Raw genomic sequence first — 27487 nt, 5'->3', positions numbered from 1 at the left:
GAACGATACACACACCATCCTGCGCCCCACCCCCGAATCACCCAGGCCCCATTTTAAGACAGCCATGAGTCCCCTGCTTGACTTGAGAAACTCAGACATTAGGACTGTGCAGGAGAGCAGCCCTTCCCGGGGACTACGTCAGAGCCTGACGAGGACGGGTTATTTTTAATAAACTCCGCTTGGTAGGAATTCAACACAGAGGTGGGAATGGTGTGGACGGTGCTGGCTGAGCCAGGGAGCACCAGGGCTGTATGCTGCCTCCTTGGCGTTCCAGGCAGGATGGAAGGAAAAAACATATTTCAGACAAGAATTGCGCCAGCCCTGGAAAACTCAATAAAGTCTTCCTGCGTAAAAGAGGTGTTCCAAAGGCTGGTCATTTGACGTCAAGATGGGTGATGAAAAGGCCCCGCTCATTCCCAGAGATGCAGACAAAACGCTAGGGGCGGGTCGGCTCTAGGAGTGGCGGCCGCGTTAAGACGTATGTAAAGAGCATTTGTCGCAGCAACAGAGGAGCCAGACTCACATTTCCTTTCCAGAAAAAAAAGCTCTTGGTACAGGCCCAGCAAAAGGGAGCGTCTGCACGACCAGAATGAAAATGGGCATCCATTGGATTTTTTTTTTTCTTCTTCTCAAACTGACTATAAGTGTCTAACAAGACACGTGGCTGGAAAATTCCACTGGCTCCTGAGTTTAGCCTTGCCCTGCTCTGCCTCATCAACTCTCTAGATGAGTCTCAAAGCTGGTGATGCCTCATCGTTTCCAAATGGGGAGCAGTCTTGGTCCAGGGCTCAGGCTCTGGTCCTCATCTTTCCTTCCACATTTGTCTCCTTGGTCAGTTTGCCCAGCCCATGGCCCTAAATACCAGCTGTGTGTTGACAAGTCCCAGTCTTCCATCTCCAGCCCAGAACTTTCTCGCAGACCCCAGAATTGAACATCAATCTCCCCTCAATCATCTCCACTTGGGTGTCCGAGAGACCATCCAGCCGCCTGTGCCTAAAACGGAGTTCCTGGTCTTCCCCCAAACGCACCTCCCACAGCCTTTCTCTCCCACCACCCTTCCATCCGATCAGGTCAACACTTTGAAGCCATCCATAACTCTTCTGTCTCGCCCACACTGCATCTGAAAGTACTGTCAACTCTGCCTCAAAAACACGCCCCAAATGCAGTCACTGTCACCACTGCTGAATGCTCCCACGCTGGCTCGAGCAACCATCAGCTCTCATCTTTAGTAGCTCCTATCAGAGCTCCTACCTGTTCCAACACAGGAGCCTCAGGGATCTTTTAGAAACCTGTCGGATCATGCCACTGCTCTGTTCAAAATCCTCCAGTGGCTCCCCATTTCACTCAAAGTCAAAGTCAAAGTTCTTTAATGACACAAAGTCTTTCATGACCACACCTCTCCTAGACCCCCCTCTGCCCTTGCTCCCTCCACTCCAGCCACAGATTCCATGCCTGCAGGCCACCACACTAGCTGTTCCCCTGCCTGACATGCTGTTCCACCACACACTCACCTGGCTAACTCTTACAGAGGGTTCCGCAAGGTCTCCCGGCCCAAGGTCTCCCCACCAGCCAGTTCCTTCAGTCTTTCTCTGGAGCCCGCACTCCCTACTAACATACCATTCTGCCAGCACAGCCCAGTACCGAGGCTCGGGTGCGTGCTGGAGGGAGGACCCAGAGCAGAGGGTGCAGCAGGGAGGAGGTGTTGGGGAATGCTTCTGAGAGTAGGGTACGAGACAACAAGCAGGCATTCAACAGGCAGAGGGGAGGTGGGGGGCATTTCACGCATCGAGAGTGAGGGAGCCGGGGCCGAGAGACTTCAGCCTCCGTGGCGGCAAGTCAGGTGGCAGGGCCGGAATGCACAGCTCAAGAAAGACCCAGGCGAAGGTCGAGGATGAAAGTGCAGGTTCGGGGGCCTGTCAGAGGGAGGTCTGGTATTCGGCCCCAGAACGTGGACTTTATCCTGGTTGTCCATGTCCCCCAGCCCTGGATACACAGTACAGTCATGGATGACTTGGAAAATACCAATGTCTATTAGAAATAAGGGCCCATCCACTGGTAATGAGCACCCCTAGTATCAAACTGTGGTCTCCAAGTACCATTTCCCAGTAGAAGGAACCAGGGCTCCTTGGAGATACAATGGACTCTACGTCTAGGGCAGGAAACATACAAGATGAGCTGTCACATCACATCCTACCACTTAGCAAAGAGACTGTCCATGACTCCTGGGTCTTCTCAAGGGCTCAGAAGCCAACCTGGGGGCCAACAATGAGACCATGGAGAATCAACCGTCATGCATCGAAATGCATCTGTGTTTAAATCCACACCTTCAAAACAAATTGGTTACTACTACAGAAGGGTGCTGGTGAGCTGATTTGGTACTTTAAAAGCATAAATACAGGGATAGAATGAACGAACTTTATCAGTGGATAACCAAACAGTAATTGAAAGGAACTGTCACCCAGTTAGCAAATGAAGAAGGGATGACAAAATTAGAATGTCGGCATGCTGCAACCCCTAATTTATCAACAGATTTAGGCACTGAATACCTAAACCTGCTGCCATCTCTAAAAGAAAGACAAGCAGATAGTAATGTCCCCTGATGGAAGAACACAACACCACTTACGAAGTCAGTCCCCCAGCCCTTGCTGGGGGGGAAAAAAAAAGAAACCTGAATATGATCAGGTTTCTAGATTCAATGAGCAATTTACAAGCAACACAGAGAAACCTATTACATGACACATGGGGTGACAGAGCAGAATTCAGACTATGGGTCACTCTTCTGGATGAACAAGGAGAGATGGTTATAACCTGTCAAAACATGCATTTATGAAAAGTATGAGAAAGTTGGAAATTTAAACACAAATATTTGATGATAATAATTACTTTTTTAGAGCTGCACTAAGGGTATTGTGGTGGTGTGTGTGTGTGTGTGAGAGAGAGAGAGAGAGAGAGAGAGAGAGAGCGAGAGCCCTTATCATGTAGGGATACCTACTGAAATGTTCACGGGCAAAATATATATGATATTTACTACAAAATGCTACAGACGGGGAGGACATGGTCAAACAAGACCGGCCAAGAGTTTGTAATTGTTGAAGCAGGGTGAAGGGCGCATAGGCTATTCTTTGACTTTACTTTTTACAGTTTGAAACTATGAGAAGTTATGAAAATATTAGCTCTCACCCTCCACCCCACAGAGATTCAAATTAATGAGTCTGGGCTTCAGCTCAGGCACTGGTATTTTTTGAAGGCTCCCCAGGTGTTTCTACTGCTCAACCAAGGTTGAAAACCATCGTAGTCGTTTATGTGAGACATGCTGGGAGCCTCCACTGAGACCAAGACAGAGGTGATGGAGGGAACTGGTCTGTGGGAGGCCAAGGAACCAAGCACATGGTCTTTGATTAGATGGGGGAGGAGATGAGGAAGATGGAGAGGTCAAGGACATTGCAAAGATTTCAGGCTTGGGTGACTATGGGTGCTGGTCACTGGAGTAGGGAACATGTCAGGCCTGGTAGCTTTGGGGATCTGGGGGAAGGCGACTTTTGGCGGAGACGCTCAGTGGGCAATTTGGCTTGCAAATCTACAGATCCACATTGAGACCCTGAAGCAGACACAGAAACTTGGGCCCCACAGTGCTGTCCCCCAAACCGAGACAGAGGTCAGGATGGCCGCAGCCAAGGATGGCATTAGGGCCGCTAGAAAACAGCGGTCTCTCGGGAGCCTGGAAATACCCCACTCCTTACATGACTGGTCTCCATTCCTTGCCCTCCCACCCACTGTCCACCTTCCTTGGATAGACACCCAAAGGGCGGTCTTCCAGGCTGAGGTGAGAGGCCTTCCTGCACAAGTGCTGAGAAATTCCTGCTCATTCATACACCCTGTCCTAAAAGCTCATGCAGATCAAGCACCGTTTGTTAAACCAACGACTAGGAAATCTGAAGAAAGTCTCCATATGGTATCAAACATAGCTACACATGCCAGCAGCCGCTGGAGCCAGCAACTGTCAGATTGGCTTGAAATGACCAACACACGTTCATCCCACAAAAGTTCACTTAATGCCTATAGGTGCCAGGCCCTGTGCCCTAGGAATCTCAGGTCCTGGCCTCAGGGAGCTTGCATTCTAGCAGAGAAGTAGACAGTAAACAGGTATACAAACACAAGCTTTGGACTTTTAGAAAATGGGTTTTCAGCCAAGAGAAGGGCTCATGGAATCCAAGCGTCATCTTGGGGTGTCATCCAAGTTCCTCAGGCACTACCTGGTATACTAACCCAGGATCCCAGAATCAGAGAACTGACAGGGCTTCACTTTAAAGCAGCAGTCACCGAGGCCCACAGAGGAAGGTGGGTCACCCATGGTCACCCAGCAGGTGCAGACTTGCAGACAAGTCAGTACTCTCAAAGTCTGCACTGGACATCTCTTGAGCAACAATTTCATTCTCACCCTTATAAACGATGTGGCCTATCTTCTCCTTTGGGCAAACACAATCACTGGTCACAGAGGACCACAGGGCCTCCCCGGGAGCAGGGACTTACCACTGAGTCCAGGAACTGAATGTAACACTCCAGCCCGGGCCTGGTTTCGCAGAACTGCCGGAAAAGCAGCCTCCCAATTGGCTGCTTGTCACATAAACTGCAGTAATCTCTGTCTGGAAACAGAGGGGAAAAAAAAAAAAGAATGTGGTGAGATGCAGGAGAGAGCCATGCTGGGCCGTCCAATCAACCCACACCTGGATCCGGAGCCCCAGATGGATGGAGCAAGATGACTGGCAAATTCTCAGGACCCCTTATTTATCTCCAGGCTGTGCAGACTCAGAGGGGACACGGGCGGTGTAGAGGAAGGTACCGGTTATGACCCGAACTCTAGTTCCTAGCTCACTCCTCCTTCCTGATGCCAGATGCCAGCAGTTCTGGGGATGATGCCTCCACACCCTGGGTGGCCGATCACCCTGTCACACTCCCCAGTTAGTGACTGGATAAGGGTGGCAGGCATGTAACCCAAGCCAGTTCCGATCAGAGTGGACCACAGACTGTGCCTGGGCACACCGAGCAGAAGTGCTCTCTCTCCTTCTGGGTGTTGGGGTGCATGGGGGTGAGGCCAGGGTCTACTTGCCGTGTTCTTGACCCTGCAAGGAAAGTTGTTGTGATAATGAGGCTCACACACAGAAGAGGTCAGAGCTGGGAAAATGACACCCACCACCGTGTCCTCACGGTCTCATGAATCTCTGGATCAAACCATGCCTGCAGCTCAAACCACATCCGAAAAGTTGATTTATGAGCTGATTTCAAAATTACTTATAATCCAAAGCATTTCAAATTATGAAAACCCTGCATCTTCCAGCTGAGGAGCTAGAGGCATGGAAACGAGAAGTGACCAGCCCTCAGCCACTCAGCAGGCAAGAGAGTTCTAAAGAGGAAATGTAGTGTAACACTCCAAGCCTGGACGCCTGGAGACCGGGTGTGAGCCAATGACCTGCTATGCGACTTTAAGCAACTCACTTGCTCTCTAGGCCTCAGTCTTCCTCTGAAAAATAAAGGCACACATTGGAAGTAAGATGGGGGGGGGGAGGGGATCTTCTGGTTCTTCCTTAATGATGCCAAAGCCTCCACAGGTGATTTCTTTGACCAGAAAGATGCTCAAAGGACTGACTGAGACACGGTGCCTCCTGCCCTCTCAAGCACTGAACACCAGATCTTTGATTGTGCAGCTGCACTAGAAACAGTCAGGTGACCTCAGGAGCAAACCAGAAGGAACGACTGTATCCTCCTCAAATGCAGAGGAGGAGCAAGGGTGGGGTGGGGGGGGAGTTCCTCTGGACATCAGGAACACAATAAGGATATGCATGCAACCATCACATCAACTCACTTTCACACCCAAAGAGCTTTACAGGAAGTAAAGCTCTGACTTGAAAGGAGAGTGGTGGCTGTGAGCACCGGCTCGGGAGCTAAACTGCCTGCGTTCAATCCCCAGCCTCACCAGTCACTGCCTGTGCCCTGAGGCAACTGACTTAACACTTTTATACCCCAGTTTCTCCATCTGTAAACTGGGGACAGTAGTCATACCTATCTTCTAGGACTGTCATGAGGACTAAGACAATGCACAGGAAAGACTCAGAACAGAGCATAACACATAGAAAGTGTTTACTAAACACCATGTCATCATTGTGTTTGTCGGGTTTTTGGTCTGTTCCATCTCCATTCCTTCAAGGAATCTCCGCTGAGTCTGCAAAAATCCAGCCCTGGGTTCCAAGGGAGCCGCATGACGGGCACATGACCCTGGGCTAACCAATCAGAGCCCTCATCTCCCAGACACAAGACCGGATGAAGGACGGGCACCTGACTCAGCCCTAAACAATAAGAGGTTCCTGTTTCTGCCACAGTGATAGGTTCAGAAACAGACATGTGACTCAGTGCTAGCCAATCAGAGCCCTCTATCTCCAGGCCGCAAGAGTTGAGTTGGTGGGAGTCCTGTAGAAGTTACAGGAAGGGCACTTGCTTCTCCTTCGGATGCCGAGGTCTTAGGACCAGTCCACCAAGAGCTGCCATAATTGTCTCTCCCACTGGGCAGTGAGAACCCACAGAGGATGAAGCAGGAGAGAAAGCAGGACTGAGTGCCCAAGGAAGAAACCCGGTGGTGTGAACATCTCAGGAGCCCGTGAAGCCAGCCTCACCGAGGCCAGCCTGGTGCCTGCACATTTATTTACCCGACAGAATGTTGAAGTAATTTGATGTTGGGTTTGTGTCTCTGGCAACCAAAAGAGCAAGTGCCTAGGCATACAGGCTGGAGAGTTTTACAGCCCACTTCTCCTCTCATGGGTAAACTGGCTGAAGGCAGGAACTGTTTTTGTGGGCAGTCACCAGTTCTAAGTACACTGTGTAAGGCACTCAAAAAGTTCTCATTCTCTCCTGAGTGGATGCTTTGATCAACACAGATAGCCACCTTCCAAGTTCCCCCTCTTGATCCCTCGTCAAGTGGTTTCGGGGATGAAACTCGCCTTGGACGGCTGCCTTAACTCCCTTACCTTTCCATGCACAGATGGTTCACAAATGGCCACTCCAACAAACATTTAACCCACCTCGATGTGTGCCAGAATTGGTGGGGGTTGGGGGGGAGGGAACGGGATGCAATCCCAGCCCTCAGGGGGCTTGGATTCTGTTGAACAGGGTGGAATGTGTGCGTGAGCAGACAAGATCCCAAGTGACAGTAATAAAATGTCAAGTTAGATGAGTGTTATCATCAGCCACAGCAGGGAATCTGGGAGGGAGGGAGCTAAGAGGGTGACAGGTCTGTGGCCTGCACCTGTTAGCATGATGCCTCACTGCCTCCCACTGAACCTGATCCCCCCACCGAGGTGAGGAAAGCAAGCTACCTCATCCTTTCCCAATCAGCCGAACCTCCCCAGCACAGACAGAATGGAAGTAAAGTACCTTGTGTCAAACTCCAGTTTTATTCAGTTATGGCAGAGAGAACCGCATGGCTGATGTGATTTGAACGATGGGCCCCTCCCCATTTCCAAAAGCAATTAAGAGATTTCATGTACCATATTGTGATTCCTTAAGGGTTCATCTGACAGGATTTTTTCTCTCCATATGGCGTTTGCTGTCAGTATGGAAACAAGACTGTTATAAACTCGCAGCACAGTAAACACCATGTGATTCCAACACAAGCTGTCAGCACCTCAGTTCCATGCCTCTCCCAGCTGTACAGAGGATCCCAGGCAAGAAAGCCACTCACTGGAAGCCCGGAAAGAAAGAAAAGAATCGGTAATCATCTATTTGGATTCTTTTCTCAGGCTTCTATAAAGATAAATGGGCTTGGGGCGCCTGGGTGGCGCAGTCGGTTAAGCGTCCGACTTCAGCCAGGTCACGATCTCGCGGTCCGGGAGTTCGAGCCCCGCGTCAGGCTCTGGGCTGATGGCTCAGAGCCTGGAGCCTGTTTCCAATTCTGTGTCTCCCTCTCTCTCTGCCCCTCCCCCGTTCATGCTCCGTCTCTCTCTGTCCCAAAAATAAATAAACGTTGAAAAAAAAATTAAAAAAAAAATTGTTTAAAGATAAATGGGCTTATCTTCTGAGGAAGCATCGCCACCACCACCACCAAAATCAAAATGCAACATTTGTGGTTCCTTTAGAAATAAAGACGGAGGCCATAGAAGGGAGGCTATGGATTTGGGAACTGATCAGAATGACAGGAGGAGATGCAAATTGGCAAGTGCAAACCCAAGGTGCTGGTCGCTTCTGCAAAGTCAGACCATACAAGTTGGAAGCACAGGGAGGTCTGTAATATGTCTGCAGAGGGGACCTTTCTTCTCAGTTTCCACAGAAGCCTCCCTGTCATTGAAACCCAGCTTGCAAGGGCCCTGCCCACACCCCTCCTCCCAAGTGTGATCTGTTGGGCTTGGTGGGGAGGATCTTCCAGGAAAGAAGGGCAGAGCTTTTTCTCTCTGTCTCTGAATCTCTCTATCTCTCAGGCTGAGAGAACCCTGGGGTGTTATGCACATAGGCATGCACGTGCTGCACACACACACACACGCCCACTCTTCTAGAAAGTGAAAATCCTGCTTTGGGCTATGTGTCTCATTGGCCCTTCCCTCCAAGCCAGAAAGAAGCTATCGTTATTCAAGTTATGAGGGAGCATCGGGCTCCTCTATCCCAAAGTACCCACCGATCATCTAATTATTCTAGCTTTACTCTTGTGGGTCCTTCATTTAACAAACTGTCATCCAAGCTCTCCTGATTTTTGATACAAGAAGGTTCCTTCAACTTTAAGCCTCTCTTCTTGAATTCAACAACTGGGGGGGGTGTGTGGAAGAGTGGGAGGAAACATATCTTAAACTTACTGGCCGGTTAATGATCCAGTAATGGGCTTAGCGTTAACAGCTGGTGGTCAGTTGAGACCAAGAATGGGGGTGTGGCCTGTGTGACATGACATCTGACCTTCGCTGTGGTTAACAGAGGTCTAGTGGATATGGCAGGCTGGAGCATATCTAGAGGAAGGTGACTAGAAATGGGGAAGGCTCTAGGCCCCTTATAAGCTCTAGGACATCGAGCTGTGTCCTTGATCAAAGGGCTGAGTGCCCCAGGGAGAGGCTGGGTTCACCAGCCCCTAGGTGCACCCAGGAGTGTGGTGGGAGATAATATGTTGCAAAGGCAGGCTGGGCCCAGGAAAGGGCTGAGCTCCAAGGCCAAGGAGACTGGAATGGATTCAGTGTCCCACCACGGATCATATTAGAGCACATATTATTCAAGTACAGTGCACAGGATGCTGGGCAACGGGGTGGCGAGCAGGGAGCCTGCTCAAGAGCGGTATTAGTGCCCTTACAAAAGAGACTCCTGAGAGCTCCCTCACCCCTTCTGCCATGTGAGGACACAGCAAGCAGATGTGCGTCTGTGAACCAGAAAGCAAGCTCTCAGCAGACACCGAACCTGCCGGCACCTTGATTTTGGACTCTCAGCCTCCAGAGCTGTGAGAGAGAAATGTCTGTTGTTTCAAATACCCAGTCTGTGGTGTTCTGTTCCAGCAGCCGGAATGGACTTATTTGCTCTATCGTCTCAGGCAAGTCTCTTAACAGGGGGCCAGCTGCCTCACGTCTCACCCGGACACGCTGGGTTAGGCCGAGGCCGCCCAGGGGGATTAGCAAGACGGGGGAGAGCCCCTGCCCGGTGTCAGCACCTAGCAGGTCCCACATGAAAAGTCGCCCCTCAGACAGATCGAGGCTCTTCTAGAAGACTCAAGAAATGGTGGCTTTTACTTCTCGGAAGGTTCAGAAAGAAAATGGGAGGCAGCCAGTGAAAGGGGACTGGACTCCACATCACACCAAAGAAGGCGAAGGCCGCCCCTCCTGTCGCTGAGCAGTGGACTCCCGGCTGGGAGAGGGCAGGGGCCAGGGTGCTGCCGGCCCTCCTCTGCCTCACTTGGAGCCTCCCTCTCAGAGAGAAGCCACACGTCCCCACAGCACATGGCCGAGGTTAGGCTCTCACAACCCAGTCAATTCCTTCAAGACTCATAACCCCCGGTGGACTCAGAACCAGGAATGATATTGATAGTGCAGATAAATAAATGCTGTCACTGTTTTCATTCTTTTCGAGTGACATGAAATGGGAACATACTTTCTTAATTAAGAGCTGTGGTATGCGGATGCTTGGAGGGCAACCAGATTTTCCCAACTGAAGGCCAGAACACAGGCAGCGAGGACAGCGTGGCTCCCCTCAGAAGGCCACAGACCCAAGTGAGCAAGGCCGCCACCCTCTGCCCCCGGCTGGGAGAGTTGGCCTCTGTCCCTCATGGATGGGGAGCAAGGAGAAGTCACAGCTTGGGGGGGGGGGTGTCGCTGACTGAAACCTGCTTGGGACTGTTTTCATTGTTGCCCCAGGCGCTCCTTGAACTTGAGCCAATGAAAATGCACGTTCCATTTCAGAAGTAAGAGCAAGAAAGGCGGCTTCCTGAGGAAATGGAAACGCTAACACCGGAGCCCTTGGAAATGAAACCACATGTTTATTGTACATGAGGGGTTGGAGGGTGGGGGGAGCCCCAAAGGCGATTTCTGGAGCCATTTTTCTACCAACTGGAGGTTTATATTACTTCATTTTGTTTCATTTTGTTTTATTTAACATTGTTTTTTCCAAAATACCAGGTTTTGGGGGTTGGTTTTGTTTTTAGGTTTTTGGTTTTTTTCGGGGGGTGGGGAGGCGCTGATGTGTCCTAAGGTAATTTAGGAAAACAGATGTGAGGAGAGTGGATTAGGCAGGGGCCACGAGCCCTTCACTTTGCCATACCCCAGGTCTACAACAATAAACAGAAAAGTGATTTGAAGAGAGCTTTCTCTTAAAAATTCCTGCCAAAGCTGGAAAAAACAATCAAGTGCTTGCTCTAAGGAAAAAGCTCTCTGACGTTTGGAAGGCAAGATAGCATCACGGATAACGGCAATTCCTCACAGCCCACCTCTTGGAAGGAGCAAGAGAGGAGAAGGGAAACATTTGGTATTTGGTCAGCTGAGCGGGTTCCTATTGCTTCAACAGAGATGTTTTTATGTGAACAGAAAATGACATATGGCACATTACACAAACACACCCAAGCCAAGCCCCATCTTCCTGGGCCTCTCGTCCCCCTCATTCTGGTCTCGAGTTTTACTGCGAGTCTGGGAAAGAGCTGGGGCTGAGCTGGACAGGACACAGAGCATATGCCGTCGCCGCAGGGCCCTCTGGGCAATAATGGGGCCCCAGAGTCAGGCAATGACCTTTCCCTTATCCTCAAGGCCAAGAAAAGCAAACAATTTAGATATTCCCTTGCAGTGGTGATGAAACTAAGAATTGGGTGGGGGAGCGGAGGAGTGGGGGGTGCAGGTGGACCCAGGGAGCAGCCAGGTGGACAGAGACACTGTGCAGGCAGTAGCTGGGATGAGCATGGCATGTTGGAAAGAGTCGGGGGCCGAGCTGGGACCCGGGTTCCAGGCCCGGCTCCTCTACCTGCCACCACCAGATGAGAGTCCCGAACCGCTGTGCTCCGAGCCGTCTTCTATGCTGTGAGCCCACTGCTCTGTGACTGGAAGCACGCTAGCACTAGCTGAGCCTGGCAAACCAAGGGGCATTAGCAGAAAGGCCCCCGGTATATCAGCCGTGGTAGCTCCTGAAAAGCTCCCGGCAAAACGGGAGACACGCCGATGTGTGACCTCCGGTTCTTTCTATGTGTCTAGATTTTCAGTATTTTTGCAAACGAGGGGAAAGCACCTGTTCTAAAAACACAGCTACAAAATCACTGAGACCAAGAAGGCCCTTGGAAGCAAAGGAGCTGTAACCACCAGACATATCCCCGTTTTAGTTGCAGGACCCGGGTCACATGCAGGTGCTTATGGGCACTCCATGTTCACCCCGAGTGGCCTGCGATGCAACCTTCTGGAGACTGGTGCCAGGCCTGCTGTGGTGCTGGCCACCGGGACAGCAACACCAATGGTGGACGCTGTCCCTCCCTTGTGACCCAAGGCCCTCCCTTGCCCCACTCTGCCCACAACCAGCCTGAGGATGCTATTCTCTACAGTCACATGCTTTCTACCAGCTCTTTTCTCCTTGAAAAAAAAAAAAATTCCACGCAGATACAAGCAGTTTTAGGAACTGAAATACCCAGGCCACGCCCGGGCCAACTGCATCAAATCTCTGGAGATGCGTCAGGGGTTTTTAAAGCTCTCGGGGTGATTCCGGCTCTGTGTTAACTGTAAGGTCTGAGCTCACATTTCAGCCCCAGCCTCTGGAGCAGTGCCTGGCTGGAGCAGAAATGCAGGTGTATGTGTCAACAGACAAAAGATGGAACCAGGGAATGAACAAATCAATGTGACGTGGAGGCTACTGGCTGCCAAACAGAGGAGTAGACGTCTCGGGCCCACACCCCACCCCCCGACACACCCCCCAGTGGTTGATCTGCCAGAAATGAAGGTCCCCCTGTAGAACTAGAGGACAGAGTCGTTCCTAGCAGGGCTTCAGTCCAAGAGAGACAAAAGGGCTCAGGGTGCCCGAGCCGAGGCAAGGCTGCGTGCTATGCTCGGAGGGGACACCGGGGTGGGTCCAGAGCCCCCAGAAGTGAGGTGGGCCTGAACGTGGGGTCCTGCCCGACCCTGCTTTCCGGAAAGCTCAGCCAGAGCCATAGGAATGGGGCCAGGGGACTGGACTTTGCCTCCAGCACCTTCTCTGACCCCTCTATGACCTCAGACCCATTATTATTGTCCCTGGACCTCGGTTTCCCCTTCTACAAAGCGAGCCTGATGAATGAGCGGAGCTTAAATGAACTCCCAATTTGGCAGTTCCTGTGAGGAGCCTCGTGGGGATGGAGACACCACGGGGCATGGGGCCTCTCTCCAACATCGGAACTCCAAGTAGAGCACACAACCTTCGGGGGCCTGCAGCCCACAAAGCCGCCTTCCCGCCCACATCTGCACTGTGACCAGCGCAGGAACAGAGCAAGCACACGCTTCGAGGCAAAATGTCCAGAAGGCCCAGGAAGGGTGCTGTCTGGGGGCCGGGAGCCCTGGTTTCTATCAAAGCCCACGACACTTTGCCATGAGGCCCGGGGGTTGTTACTCCCCCCTCTCTGTGCCTCAGTCTCTCTCAAGGGCTTTTCTGGTTTACTCTTGGATGGCGATGCCTGGCCCACCCTTACCATGAGCTGCGCCGGCCTGGGAGGTGTGGGGGCCCTGAAGCCTCCAGGGCTGCGCCATCCAGGGCCCCAGGGACTGGCTTCACCTGGAGCTATGAGCTCATGAAGCAAAAGCCACGGCAGGGCGGGGCCAGGAAATGGCTGGGCAAGCAGGGGCCAAGGCAAATAGCAGCCTCTATACAGAGAGGCAGCTGCTTCTTCCTGGGCCGGGGGCCAGGGCCCAGTGAGGCTCACAGCTGTGCTGGCCAAGGTCACTTGAGAAATGAATGCCCGGGAAGGTGGAAGCAACTGATGACCTCCTGAAAGTCGTGACGTCTCAGGGTCTGAAGACCCCCGGCTACAATAATCCTCTTGCCATGAGCCCCATCAGAGACTCAGCCGACCTGAGTTTGTACACTTCCAGGAACTGGAAGCGCTTTACCTGCAGAGTGTCCAGTGCCCTTTGTCAACATCATGTTAAGAGTCCATTCTTATTGTGAGGTCAAACCTGCCTTTCTGTAATACCTGCTCCTAGGTCCTCATTCTTGGGATGCAGAAAATGAATGTCAGGTGACAGTTAACTCTCTGGTCCCGGGGCCTTCTTGCAGGTAAACTGGTTTCCTCTAGCCGCTACCTTATGACTTCCCAGAATACCAGCCACATGATGCACCTAAACTGTTTCCCCGGAGGGCTTGGCCCGCTGGAACCCGATCCAGGTTTTTGGCAATTAAACGTGAAACCGCGGCAACAGCTCCCATCAAGCCGTCCTTGCCTAAGTCAGCCCCAGACGCACGAGGGGCTAGAGCGGGGAAGATGTTCACGGCACAGAGTTCACCCAATGTCCATGTTCCAGACAAGAAACGGGAGAGGCATGTTGTTTCTGCAGGAACTAACACAGAGAAAGCTGCAGTCTCGATTCAGAATGCTTGGCTGAGCTATAGCTCAAGGGGGTGAGGATTCTAGACATGGACTTTTAGAGTGTTTGGCAGAGCTAGTTTCCAGAAAGAGATGACCTCTGGGCCAGGCAGCGGCTTTCCCACTTTGCCACTCGATGTATAACGACGATAGTAGGAACAATAATAGCTGACATGAACGGGCTGCTTGCTGTATCCCAGGCACCTTGCTAGGCATGTTACATGCTTGTTTCCTGCAGTCCTCTTAATAGGCCTATGAAAAGGATGCTACTATCAACCTATTTTTAGATGCCAACAGAGGCACAGAGAAGGATTAGCACAAGGCCACAGAGCAGCAAATGACAGAGGCAGGATTTGAACTCAGCTCTTCCTGGTAGTGGGACAACTGTTCTGAAACTTTTAGCTTCTAGGCATCCACAGCAGCAGCAGGCAAGGACCTGAGACCCCGAGAAGTGGGGCGAGATCTCACCGGTGGCACCATCTGGCAACTTCTAGGGGGTCCATGGGGAATGGGGCACCCCTGTAACCCGGACCTCCCTATGGCCAGGGGTTGTCCCACGATCACGGGCCCAGGGCTGCTCTGCACGCTGAGCCTGGGAGCTCCAGCCTCCACACACAAAGTACTGGAAAAGCCATGACAGCTCAGCGGCCGGCTATCAGCTGGACAGTTACACGCCGCGGGCTGGGCCGGCACAGGAGAATGATTTGGAATGCCTTCTCTCCTCTCCTCCTCCAGAACACCTGATCCAAGTATGCTGTCCCCTCCCTGGCTCTGAGCTCCTTCAGCTCCGAGGCCTGCAGCACACCTGTGGTCATGTAACTTATGTGCTGTCTCATTCCTCGGGCTCTTATCCCCAGAGTTGGCCTTGCCTCTTCGGCTGAGCTGCAAACTGTAAATTCTCTCTCCGCTGCCACCCCCTTTGGATCCTCTGTAGAGTCTGGGACAGTCTGGACACTATGAGGTCACCAATAAATATAGGATTGATTGAAGCAGAAGCAGCCATGAGAAAAGTTATTCACTGGGATCCTGTTTATACTTCTTTTGTCAAAACAAATCCCTTGCTCCTTGAAGATAGAAGTCTTAAAGTCCTTGGTGTCTAGAAGTAAATGCTTGGCTTTTAATAGGGTGTTGGAACTGCATTTCATAGCACATTCCTGGGCTTGGACCTACACGGAGGCAAGTCCTTAAGCCAACAGGACAGAAGTCCAAGCAGGGCCAGACCCAACTTGGAGCAGGCAGGGCCAGGCTGCCTTGTTCCCTGCAAAGCCCAGCACCTGGCACCGAGCCTGGCTGGAGCCGTGGCGCAGGAACATTCGACGAGTGAATGAATAGAATACATTAACGACCTAACTCATCAATTTGCTAGCCATTGGCTATGTCCTAACATACCTGTTTCCAAATTCCTCCCTGTGCTGGGTCAAGTTAACGAATGGATCTGCCATACTGGAAATGGAGCCCCTTTCCAGCACTGACATGGCCCCCCTTCACAATGCAATAATGTCAGAGCTGGAGAAAGGGCATGTTGCAGAGCGTGGCCATCTACTCTGCAGAAAACCTGGAGGAAAGCCAGTCTGACACCCTCACCTCCCAGGTGGGGAAACTGAGGCCCGGGTAGGGAAAGGGTCTCATCTTATCCATCACCTCAGGGCTCGCTCAGCCGCCTCGGACGTTCCAACAGTGATCAGGGAGTGGAAGTCGTCTAGTAAAACTCAAAGACCCTCACCCAAGAGTCCCACCCAGGCCTGGCACAGAGACGCCCAATCGAGTCTTTTAAAAGTCCCTCTTGGGATCTGGCATTTTGTGCGCGGGCAAGGGTAGCTGCTTCTGGCAGCCTGAAGACCTGTAATCGATGCCACACAGGTGCCTCATATAAATCTTCAAGGGCCGTCTCTGCATGGAGCCAAGTAGAGGCTTTTAATCATCAAGAAGAAAAAAAGCAAAATACCTCATGCATTTTCATTTTTATCTAAGTAGAAGAGCACAATCAATTTGCAACGTGCAGCACTGCTTCTCGCCAAAAACCACTTATTTTCAACGGAAGCTTTCTTTTTCTGTACATCCAAGTACAGAATCAAAGCATGCAGGACCCAAAAGCACATGTTTTTCTTTCGTCCCTTCTCTCTTTCTTTTTTCAGGGCCCCACGTATCTCTTAACTGTCTAGACCACGTAAGCACCGGCTCAGCCTGGAGCTCGGCTCTCCATTAATGCTTTTTCCCTTCCCTCTGGCTGCCAGGCTCGTGACAGACAGTTTGACAAATATTTAACTGCTGTTAAGCCTAATAGGGATCCTCCTCAGCGACTCAGCACAAGACAGATAACTGGGAACAGAAAAAAAGAAGTGACTGGGATGATCAGAGAATATTCCTATTTCTAACTGGTCTGAAAATGTAACCCGTAACGGCTGTTTGTTTTAAATTATTCCTTGCCAAGAACAATGTTCAGATGATTGAAAAATTCCACACTGGAACCTCCAATGCTTACTTATTTTTCCTTCTGAGCACCTGCACGGAAAGAAGCTTTGCTCAGAAAATGGAAGTGGTAAAAGGGACAGGGGAACTCTCAGCAGCTCTTAGCATGCTGTACCAGAAAGCCTCCGAGGACTTCGTAGTGGGGACCTGGGTTCTGACAGGCGAGCCTGTAACTGCATTTTGCTCTAGCTGAGTCAGGGCCAGCTAAAGTAGGCAACCAGAGGCCCGCAGGAGGGAGGCTGAGACCCTTCCTTACAGACAGGGTCCGCCTGGGGGCCAGCAGCTGACAAACCGGACCTATGCACACTTGGAACCGAATCAGGAATGTACGTGGCACAGCCCAAGTGTCCACCACTACGAAGGAATCCAGTTCCTCCCAAAGGGGGCTCGGAATCAAATTTCCAACTTGAAGCACAGCTCACAGACGTTGTTCACGGTTGGGGTAAAGCCAGGAAGCCAACAGGATACCCTGAACCTCTGATCCAGACCAAATTAGCTCCAGAGCTCCACTGTGGAAGGGAATCCCCCCGGACCTGGCTGCCTTCTGGTAGTTTGTCCCCAAAGTTTCCAGCTCCCTCATATTTGCATCCAGCTTTGTTCAACTCATTAGCTGGGATTGGATTTGACAGGCCAGGACGCCCTTCCCCACTCTTCTAAGATTAATTTACTGAGCACCTACTTGGTGCCCTGAGCTGTGCTAGGCCAGAGGATCAAGTGATCACCAAAGACACCTACTACCCCAAGCATCCAAGAAGCCGGTCCAGTTCTGGGCTCTTTTCCTTGGAGCTAACCTAGAACTCCTCCAGGATGAGAAGCAGTGGAGAGGTGAGAGGCAGAAGCAGGAACTCACTTCCCAGCCACCTTTGCAGCTAGGTGTGGCCATATGACCAAGTTGTCAAAGTGTGCAGAATGTGTGCAGAAGCAAAGGCTCCAAGTTAGTTCCGGGTTATGCCCTTCAAGGAAAAGGGTGTGTGCCTTTTCCTTCACCGTCCCCCTTCCCATAGACACACACGCCTACAAGGCAGATGCTGTGGGGTCCCACCTGGGACCATGAAGAAGAAGGAAACACCTTACAGTCAGAAGAGACTGGAACTGAATAGCCATACAGAACTTCCATAGCAGCCCTAGGCTCCTACCCAAGCACTGTTCCAGGAGACAGAAATAAGCTTCCACCTTGTTTAAACCAGTGTTAGCCTTGGTCTTGGCTATAGCAGCCGAACCTATATCAAGGCTGCTTGATCCAGCCACCTATTAGCTGTATGACCTTTCCTGAGACTCATTTTCTTGGTCCTAAAACGGAGATAATGAGATGATGACCTACCTCATAGGTATGGCTCAATCAAGGTGCTTAGCACAGTGCCTGGCACACACTAGACCCTCAGTAAATACGATCTATCCACCATTGTCATAAGCAGCCGCCACCGGTACTCCTGTCCAAATCCGCTGCACCCACCCCCTTCACTGCCCAGCCAGGAAAGAGTGTGAACACGCATGGCCACAGAGGGCTTAACTAGAACCAATATTCGCCCACTTCAGCCTCATCTAAATCAAGCATTGTTTCAGATGCTCCTTTGCCGCGGAGTGGGAGACCATGGCATTGCTTCCCACACAACATACCCACCCGACCTCCCTCGGCATGACCCAGGTTGCCGTTATAAGGCTCCAGGGGCCCTCTGCTCCTCTGGCAGGCCCTCCACGTGGGCACATGCAGGACGGTTTCCCTGATGGACTTAAGGCACCCGAGTCTCAAAAAGCTTGTGTTCATTTCGAAAGAGGGTAGCCTGAGATGCAGAACATTTTTCCTCCCCAGCGAAGACAATTCAGTCTTCCTTCCCTACGATATTCTGAGTAATCCGCACTGAAAGAGTATTTGAGGAAAAATTATCGTTCGGATGCTGGAAGGTTCTGAAGTCAACAGAACTGGTTTTGCTGTATATTACATAAAATAAACACTTGGTTCCAGGAACTCCAGGGAGCACATGGAGAACCACATTTGTTTTCCCAAGATGCATGTGTTGTGCAAACTGCCCCTGTTCCCGGCCACATCAGACTCATGTGTCTCTAGGGTTTCCAAAGGACACAGGCAAGGGGCAATCCCAAGCTGGCCACACCAGCACCTGGGCCGATATTGCCTGGGAAGGTGGGTGAGGTGTGTGTACTCAAGGGGAAGACATCCAGGCAGTCTCTGACCCCAGGCTTTATGTAAGTGGCTAAATGCAAGATTGTGTACAGGGCAACTAAGGGCTTCCTAAGAACTGACATTCCTTTTTTTAAATATTGACTTCCTTCTTGCAGGATCACTGCCTCTGATGGTCACAGAACACGGAGTGGGGGCAGCCTGCAGCTGGAGCCCATGCTTCCAAGAGCTAAGCTGCCTTTCAACTCTGAATCCCCTCTGAGCCTCACCCGGTGCTGGGCACCAGCATGGGCCCCTAGTCCGGGCTCCTGGCACTCAACACCCAGGCTCCTGGTGATCTTCGAAATCGGCCTGGGTAAGATTGCTTGATTTACTTCCCTCCCCGCCTGCTGCCTGGAAATGGAGCATAAGCCCCACTCGGTCGGATTCCTAACTGTGCTCCCCAGAGCACAGCAAGGCTGGCTCGCAGAAATGGGAGCACGGATGAATGGACGGTGGCTGGCGCTTACTGAAGAAGGGAATGATTTCGAGCATGATGAAGATGAGGCCTCTCCACCTAGACAGTCAGACAGCAGCAGAGGCCATACACTGACACGTGTGTGTGGCCATCTGGTCACGGTCACCAGCCGGACACCGGAACACTCAAACCGTAGTGGGCGCACGGGTACTTGGCACCTACTAGGAGCCCAATGCTTTAAGACTCTACTCTCTCACTTACTGCTACCCTGTGGGTGGAGAGTACTGCCCCCTGGCACAGCCAGCCTCAGGGACTTGCCCAAGGTCATAAAGTGGCAGTGGAGAGGCTCACCCTTGGGAAACAGAGGGAAGCCAGCAACTTGCTCTCTCCTTAAGAGGAAGCGACCATTTCCCACCAGAGAAGCAAGGACACACAGGCTCAGAAACACTCGGGGCCTCCATCAGGGAGGAAGAGAGACCCAGGGAGACACAGGGCCTGGGAACAGAGCATGACCCCGAGCAAAGGGCCCTGGGCCAGGTGCAGAGGAGGAATATAAGGGATGGGAGATGCAGGGAGAATAAATATTCTCATGACGAGGGGGATGCAACCACGTCCGGTACTTCAGGATGGAGTTTTCCCTCATAGACAGGCTCGGGTCGAAACTCTGAAAAAAGCAACTTACTGAACACCTTTGGAGCCCACCAGGGGCCCAAGTGAGCTAAGCTGAGGGACAGATACAAGAGAGGCCAAAGCCAGGCTCTGCACCCCCAGTATGGATGGGCTCACAGACTCTACTTTGGGGGAGGGCTGGGTCCTGTGGCCTTCATGGAGGAAATGTGAGAAATAGGAAGTTCCACCAAAAGAGCAGCCTCCCCAGCCTCCCCAGCCTCCCCAGCCTCCTCAGCCTCCCAGCCTCCCAGCCTCCCCAGCCTCCTTAGCCTCCCAGCCTCCTCAGCCTCCCAGCTTCTCCAGCCTCGCAGCCTCCCTAGCCTCCCAGCCTCCCCAGCCTCCCAGCCCAGCCTGCCTAGCCTCCCAGCCTCCTCAGCTTCCCCAGCCTCCTTGCTGATACCTTCTGCAACCCTGCCTGGGACCTGGATCTTCTCTGGACCCCACATAGGACTCGGTGCATGAACCCACACTCCTGCCCCAAGAACACTGTCCTCACTCCAGAAACAAAGACACTGCAGACATTTCAATTTTCTAAACCTGGCAGTGAGGACTCCCTTTACCAGCTGAATCTGGCGTGTGAGTCTCAGGGCAGAGGACAGACACGAGGTGAAGAAGAGAGATTATGGTGAGGGCCTGTGCACACAATGCTGTCCTAACACAGTCCATCTTGACGGAAGGATCGGCCTTCCCAGCAGCCAGACCACAGTGGCAGGGGCCTGGCCACCACATGCTGCCACCCTGCCCTGCAGATGTCTCTCTCTGCTGGAGGGGGTTCCACGGGTTCTTGGCTCTACTTCTGCCTGCCTTTGCCCCTCCCTGCCCACCTGGAATCCCACTCCCTTCCACATTGAAGACCTGAAACGCCACCTGATTGGCTGAATGGAGCTACAGCTCCCTTGCTGGGCCAAGCAGGAACCAGACGGTCCCCTCTTACCATGGCCACAGAGAGAAAATGGCTCCACAGCTCATCTGAGTTACTGGGGTGGACTGTATATGGGGTTCCCTGAAGTGGGTTAGACTCCCCCTAAGTACACATGCTACCCAAGTCTAGCATATGTGCACACACACACACACACACACACACACCCTTCCTCCTCCAGGAAGCCTTCTCAGATTGGCCCAAACCCATTTCTAGGCTCCAGCACAACCAGTCCAAAACGAGTACCTTGATATGTAGTAGCACCTATTTCCTGCTGTGATATGGGGGCTCAAAGCCGTGAAAGGGGCTCAGGGGGTATTATGGGCTGAATTGTGCCCCTTCCACAATTACCATGTTGAAGCCCTAACCCTCAAAGCAACTGTATTTGGAGATATGGCCTTTATGGAAATGATAAAGGTTAAACTTGGTCCTAAGGATGAAGCCCTAGTTGGAGGGCTGGTGTTCTCATAAGAAGGGAAAGAGACACCAGAGATTGCTGTCTCTCTCTCTATGAGCACAGAGGAAAGGCCCTGTGAGGACACAGCAGGAAGGCAGCCATCTACAAGCCAGGAAAAGAGGTCTCACCAGAAACCCATCCTGAGACTTCCAGCCTCCAGAACTGTGAGAAAATAAATTCTGTGGTTAAAGCCCCTGAGCCCGTGTCATTTTCTCATGGCAACCTGAGTCGTGGCTAATACCGGGCGGGTGATCAAAAGAGCAAAGTTTGAGGCTTAGTTCTGTCATTTATAAGCTCAGTGATCTGTGACAAATCTCTTGGCCTCAGTTTCCTGGTCTGTGAAATGGAGCTACTGACCCTCTACCCTGCCTCCCTGAGACGCCTATGGAGGTCCAGGGAGAAGGTGGCCCCACTGTAGGGTAGGCGGGCCTGGGCCGGGGCGTGAGATGGACATGAGGCCAATCCTGGCCCCACCACTCACCTTCTGGGTGACCCCAGACAGATCACATGATCAGGGCAGCTGGCATAAGCAGAGCATTTGCTACGTACCAGGCACAATCAGCTGAGCAATGGCAATGAGAACCCTGCTGTTCGTGGGAGTGACAGCCACCTGCTACAGTGGGCATAGCACCCAAGTCAGGACCAGCCATGCCCTCTGGGCAGCCACCCCGGAATGCTGCCTCCCAGCCCTCACCACTGTTGGCCCCAGAACACTGGCTGGTGCTCCAGGAACTGGGGAGAGCTGGCCCTTTGCTCCTTCCCACTGCACAATGGGGAAATCAGCCGGGGCCTTGGAAGAAGGGGCCAAAGCATTCCAGGCCATCTGCAGCAATGTCCAAAGCTCATATACTTTCCACGCTGAGGCCTCTCCCTTTGGGGTGTCATTGATGCAGCCACCCCAAGGGGATGGGAACTCCTCAGCAGACACTGCCCAGCCTGGCTCAGAAGGCTGCCTCAACACCCATCTAAAATCCAGTCCCTTGGGGCGCCTGGGTGGCGCAGTCGGTTAAGCGTCCGACTTCAGCCAGGTCACCATCTCGCGGTCCGTGAGTTCGAGCCCCGCGTCGGGCTCTGGGCTGATGGCTCAGAGCCTGGAGCCTGTTTCCGATTCTGTGTCTCCCTCTCTCTCTGCCCCTCCCCCGTTCATGCTCTGTCTCTCTCTGTCCCAAAAATAAATAAACGTTAAAATCCAGTCCCCAAGGGGCCAGGGCATATGCGTGAAGAAGCATCCCCCCACCCACCCACCACCCACATGCGGATGTTGTGGCTGCTGAAGATGGGAAGCCCTGACTCACCGCATGGCCATGTCGGCAGGCAGGGAGGTGCGTGGCCGGCAGGGAACCAAGGGCCCCTTGCTCGCATGGAAAGAAACACCTGCAGAGCAGTAAATGGTGGGAGCCGGCACAGGGGTGCCGAGTTTGAGCTGCTATCGCTAACGCTGAACGAATTTCAGGACACAGATCTCTGGAGAACAGCCAGGTGTGCACCAGAATGGAACATTCCCCACCAGGGCTGGAGGGACGCCCTCCCTGTTACGGGCCACAGCCCCTGCAACATCTCCCCGAGCGCAGGCACCTCAGTGGGCCACTCCCACGTGTGCCTCAGCCACCATCTCCCGGGGGCAGATCTGCACACATGACACAGGTCCTTCCGAAGGCGCTTCCTCCTTGTGCTGGGATGGGCTCGGACTTCAGGGAATTTGCCCAGAGAAAGGGAACAGCTTCCAAACGCAGTGGAAGGCCACAGCCCACCCTGTCTCCCGTTCGCTGCTTTATCTTCACAGTATAAATAAGCTTCGCCTACATTTATGGTTACATTGGTCAAACCCTATTCCCCAGCCAGCTCTGCTCTGTCATTTAAAAGGAAAAAAAAACACCACTCAGATCACTTTCATTACCTTGGATAGGGCGAAGCATTTGGCATCAACTTCACTCCGCCTGGGCTCTGGGCTCTGGTTGGCCACCACCCCCTTTCACACCCCACTGGTTATTAAGAATTTTTCACTTCCCTAGCCAGGTTTCACCCACATGCTGTTCTTCTGTGGGCGTGGAAGCTCCTTGTCCTGGGGCTGGGTCTCTGCTGACAAAGCCGTGGAGGCATCATGAGACAGCCTGGAACTGGTAGGTTGCGAAAGGGAGGGCTGGCTGTGCAAGTTTCAGTAAAGCAAAGCCTTTTTCCTTTTGTCAGTTTTGAGAAAGGTTCTCATATGAGAAGACAAATCCCCCCATAGGCTGTGTTGAAAGCTTGTGACAAGAGGGGTCAGTGGTGGCTTAGGCTAGGCCTTGGCACACAGAGGGCTGGGGTTCAGTTTTGTTGTTTGTTTGTTTTTATTATTTTTGATAGTTCTCTCAATTCTAGACCCTTCCGTGTTGATGGTTCTGGGGCATAAATGGAAATAAGCCTAGGATCAAAGCAGAGAGAAGGAGCTGGAAGGGCCCAAAGTGTCTCAAAATTTGGATTTAGGCCATGCACCCTAAAAATTTGGATTTACTATGCACCCAGGCATAGTAAAGGGGGTACTCTGATAGGGCATCAGGCAAACAGGACTTGAGCAAGATCAAACTTGGAAATCAGACAGGACCCCAGAAATCAAGAGGCATGAACACGGTCTAAAGTCCAAGGACTTGGAGCTCCAAACCTGGGCATTGACAGCAGTGGAAGGAATACGGCAGTGGGACCAGTGGAAGAGCTTGGGGTTGACACCAGAATAGCTCAGCCTGTCCAGCCCTGACATGGCTCCTATGGGACAGAAACCATCGTCAGCAGACCCATTCTGGGCCAGATATTGTAGCTAGGACTACATTCTCTGGCGAACTTTTTAAAATTATAAAATTCTGGGCCCAGAGACTCTTGATTCCATAAAGCCTTAGAACTATTTATTTCTTAAATGCTCCAAGGTGGCTCTGATATTAGGCTCTGCCCTGGGCTCCCAGTTGAAACCACTAATTTTCCATCTAACCGAGGAAGAGGGGGCATAGGCAATGGAAATTTCACTATGTATTTTTTGAGTTGCCCTGAATGTTTTGTTTTATTTCACTACATCACTCATTGGTAGTAGGTGGAACATTCCTAAATTTCTAATTTAGGTCTGGCACATTTAGGTCTGGCACTAATCTATGCCTGTTATAATGTCATATTCTGCCTGACAGAATTTGCTCTTTTCTATGTCCTTTTTGGTATGAATACAGTATTTACTCTTGCCGGTCATTTGTTCCATACAGCTGGGTTGCAATATCCCCAGTGTTCAGTAGGTGTCGCTGTAACACAGGATGAACACGACCCAGTCCTGAAATTCTTCCAGGTCCCTGTTCTCCAGCCTGCACACAGGTTAGTACCGTTCTCCATCAGTCTCTAGATTTAAAAGTTTCTATCTTGAATTATCTTAGAATGAAGAATAACTATGAATGAAGTTATAGAAGAATAACTTATAATGAACAATCACCACCATTTGTTTCTCCGAGCCCAGGAAATGATATTTCACAAGGATTGTCTCTGTTTCTCTCCCACTTTTGTGCCCTCTCCTACAATGGAGGTTCTCAAACTTCATGGCCTCAGGAAATTGTCACACCTCTAGAAATTATCAACATCCTCCCCCCAACTGCTTTTGTTTATGCGGGTTATATCTATTAATACTTTCCATATTAGAAAATAAAATTGAGAAAAAATGCAAACACAGGAATACACAAGCATATATATTCTGTTAACTGTTCAAGTGATGATATCATCTTGTGTCAAATGGGCTCTAGAAATTTCTGCACTTGTGAGAGAATAAGAGTGAAAAAAGAGAATAGTACCGTTATGGGTTATTATGTATCATTATGAACACAGTTTCCATCTTGCTTAAAGAGTCTCAGGGACCCCGGAGAGTCCCAATTCACATTTAGAAACTGCTACTCTATCAGTTTTGAAGTTTTGCTGTCTGTTCTTAACAAATCTGAGGTTAATCAATATTTGCTTCCGAAAGACAGAGTTTCAAATGCTTTAATTCTGATTATTCCACCTTCGTTTTTTAAAGTTTTCTTCCTCACCTTTTATATGCTTTGCCATTTTTATAGCCTCTTCTTCCTTGTTCATATTTCCAAGTCTCTCTTATACTTCTTAAAATATGCCTATATCCCATATGCTCTTCATGCAATGTGACTGAGGCCCCGCCCCCTGTCAAGGGCTGGTGTCTCTGTTCCCTCTCTTTGAATCTGGGTAGGGGTTTGTCACTACTCCAATGAGTAGAATGTGGCGAAGGTGATGCTTTGTGATTTCCGAGGCTGGGTCACAAAAGGGATGTAGCTCCTGCTTCACTCTCCATTTCTGGGATGCTTACCCATGGGATAAGCCACCATGCTGTGAGGAAGTCCAGGCCACATGGTAAAGCCACATGGGGAGGAGCTGGGGACCTATTAACAGCCAGCATCAACTGCCAGGCGTGTAAGTGGGTTAGTCTTCCAACCTTCAAGTCTTGCACTCAGGCCTTGAACAACATGAAGCAGAAATAAGCCATCCCTGCTTTACTCTCTTTGAATTCTGGATCTACAGAATCCATGAGCATGATGTTTGTTTTATTTCACTACATCACTCATCGGTAGTAGGTGGAACATTCCTAAATTTCTAATTTAGGTCTGGCACATTTAGGTCTAAATATTTGTTAGATTTATAAAATACCATAGCTAATGTATTATTCTTCTGGAATCTACAGCCTACTCTTTAGAAAAGTCCCACAACCTTCATGGGATATCTTCAATCCATGAGTGGAACAAGAAGTCACTCTCTCGTTTGCCGGTGAATGAAAGCCCCCAGATCAGAGGGGGCTCCTGTCCCACACAGCTCCTTGGAAAGTCAAGAGCTATGGATTCCCTGGAATCTACCCTCAAAGCAAATAAGGCCCTCATCCCTCTGTTTCCGAAACAAGTAGCTGTATTGTCCCTGGCTGTGGGTGCCATTTTGTTTTCCTCATAAACTGGGTAGTTCCAGGACACAAGTGATATGGGGAGAAACAGACATTTTCCAAACAGCACCTGCATCATCCGGTCTAAAAATAAATCCAGTAGGACTGGTTTTAGGAGAGAAGCCACTGCTAAAAATAATGCTTACACGTACGATGACATCAGCAGGTAACTGACCTGGGAACTGCAGGGCCCCAGCATCTAACCGACATCTTGAGCTCTGGTCTGCTTTGTGAGGTGATCAATCTGTCTTCACCCTCCGCCCACCTGGCCTTCATTTCAGGAGCCCAGGGCTGGGCCCGCTAAATTCAAGGAAAGGGGCTGGCAGAACATAGGGAAGCTCTGGATTTAGAGCTTTCATTAAAAAATAATATGGACTTTCTATTTCAAGAACAGAATGTCTAATAATGCTGCTGAGGAGAAGCTCTCCAGGACCTGCTTTGATGGTAAATACAAATGGTTGTAATTAGCATATTAATAGCGGCTTGATTTCTAAGGCCGTAGGAAAGCATCTCTCCAGCCTCTACAATACTATCTGCTTGGAGGTAATTACAGAACAGAGACAGAGCACCAGAGGGCGGAAGTCTGCTCTCCCAGTTCTGCCTCCAACCAGCCTGCAGCCAAGTTTCTGGTCAAGAACATGGAGGCATGGAGGCTGATCCCCCCCAACTCGCACCCATTTTAGCCCTAACCTTTCCATGGTCTGACGACCTGATTCCCCAAAAGTGAAAACAGAGCATTTCAGACCCAAAAGAACCCAAGTCCCAGCAGAGAGGGCCTCACACGAATAAGGATCGACAGTCTATGAACGAGTCCCAGGACAACTTTGGCAACTCACAAGAGCATCACTGATTTTTAAAGAACGCTCCAAACCTGATATTCCCGGCAACCAGCCAGCACGCACCCCTGAGAGCTGAGAAGTGAAAAGCAAACTCATGCCCCCAGGGCCGGGGTAGGGGTGGGGGTGTTGAGCCGGGAGGGTGGTACCAGGCAGGCTGCGGTTTCCGGGTCTCACACCTGCCCGCGAGCTGCACAGAACACCCCATGCCCACCTTGGGGCTTGTGAGCACCACGCTGGGCTCTAAATCACAGCCCAGGATTCAGTGAAAAGCGGGCTCTGTGGCTCCTGCTCTAATGGCTCTGGAGGGTGGAAGGTTGGGGAGCTGGATTCGTTTGTACTCAGGAGTGGTTCTTGTCTTTTCAAAGGCGCTGATGGGATGGCAGGCAGGGGCCGCCTCAGGCAGCCTAATTGCTGCAACTCTACACTCCAATTAGACACCAAATGAACGTGCTGAATAATCCAAAACAGACCAAGCTTCCGGGGACCACTCCAAAAGCAAGTTCCAGTCCAGAGGAGGCTTTTTCCTCTCCACTCAACTGCTGATCCCTCTAACGCCTCAAACTGGAAGCAGC

At 51.2% G+C, this 27487-nt stretch overlaps 1 protein-coding gene and 1 long non-coding RNA gene across 3 annotated transcripts in view; one reads left to right on the top strand and one right to left on the bottom strand.

The window, feature by feature from the left end:
* The window catches only part of GRK5 (G protein-coupled receptor kinase 5), a 218567-nt gene that overhangs the window by 66336 nt on the left and 124744 nt on the right, over positions 1-27487 (bottom strand). For both annotated transcript variants that reach the window (XM_045439116.1, XM_045439118.1), the window contains exon 3: positions 4531-4643. In XM_045439116.1, the coding sequence (XP_045295072.1) occupies positions 4531-4643 (113 nt within the window). The remainder of the gene's footprint in view (positions 1-4530; positions 4644-27487) is intronic.
* Positions 22998-27374, top strand: LOC123577153. The gene is made up of 4 exons (XR_006701731.1): positions 22998-23257; positions 24359-24464; positions 25828-26520; positions 27281-27374. It is a non-coding gene; the product is annotated as an uncharacterized LOC123577153 (long non-coding RNA).

Source organism: Leopardus geoffroyi, chromosome D2, assembly GCF_018350155.1.
Source record: "Leopardus geoffroyi isolate Oge1 chromosome D2, O.geoffroyi_Oge1_pat1.0, whole genome shotgun sequence".
Taxonomy (NCBI): domain Eukaryota; kingdom Metazoa; phylum Chordata; class Mammalia; order Carnivora; family Felidae; genus Leopardus; species Leopardus geoffroyi.
Note: the sequence above shows the minus strand (reverse complement) of the source record. Positions and strands in the feature narration are given on the sequence as shown.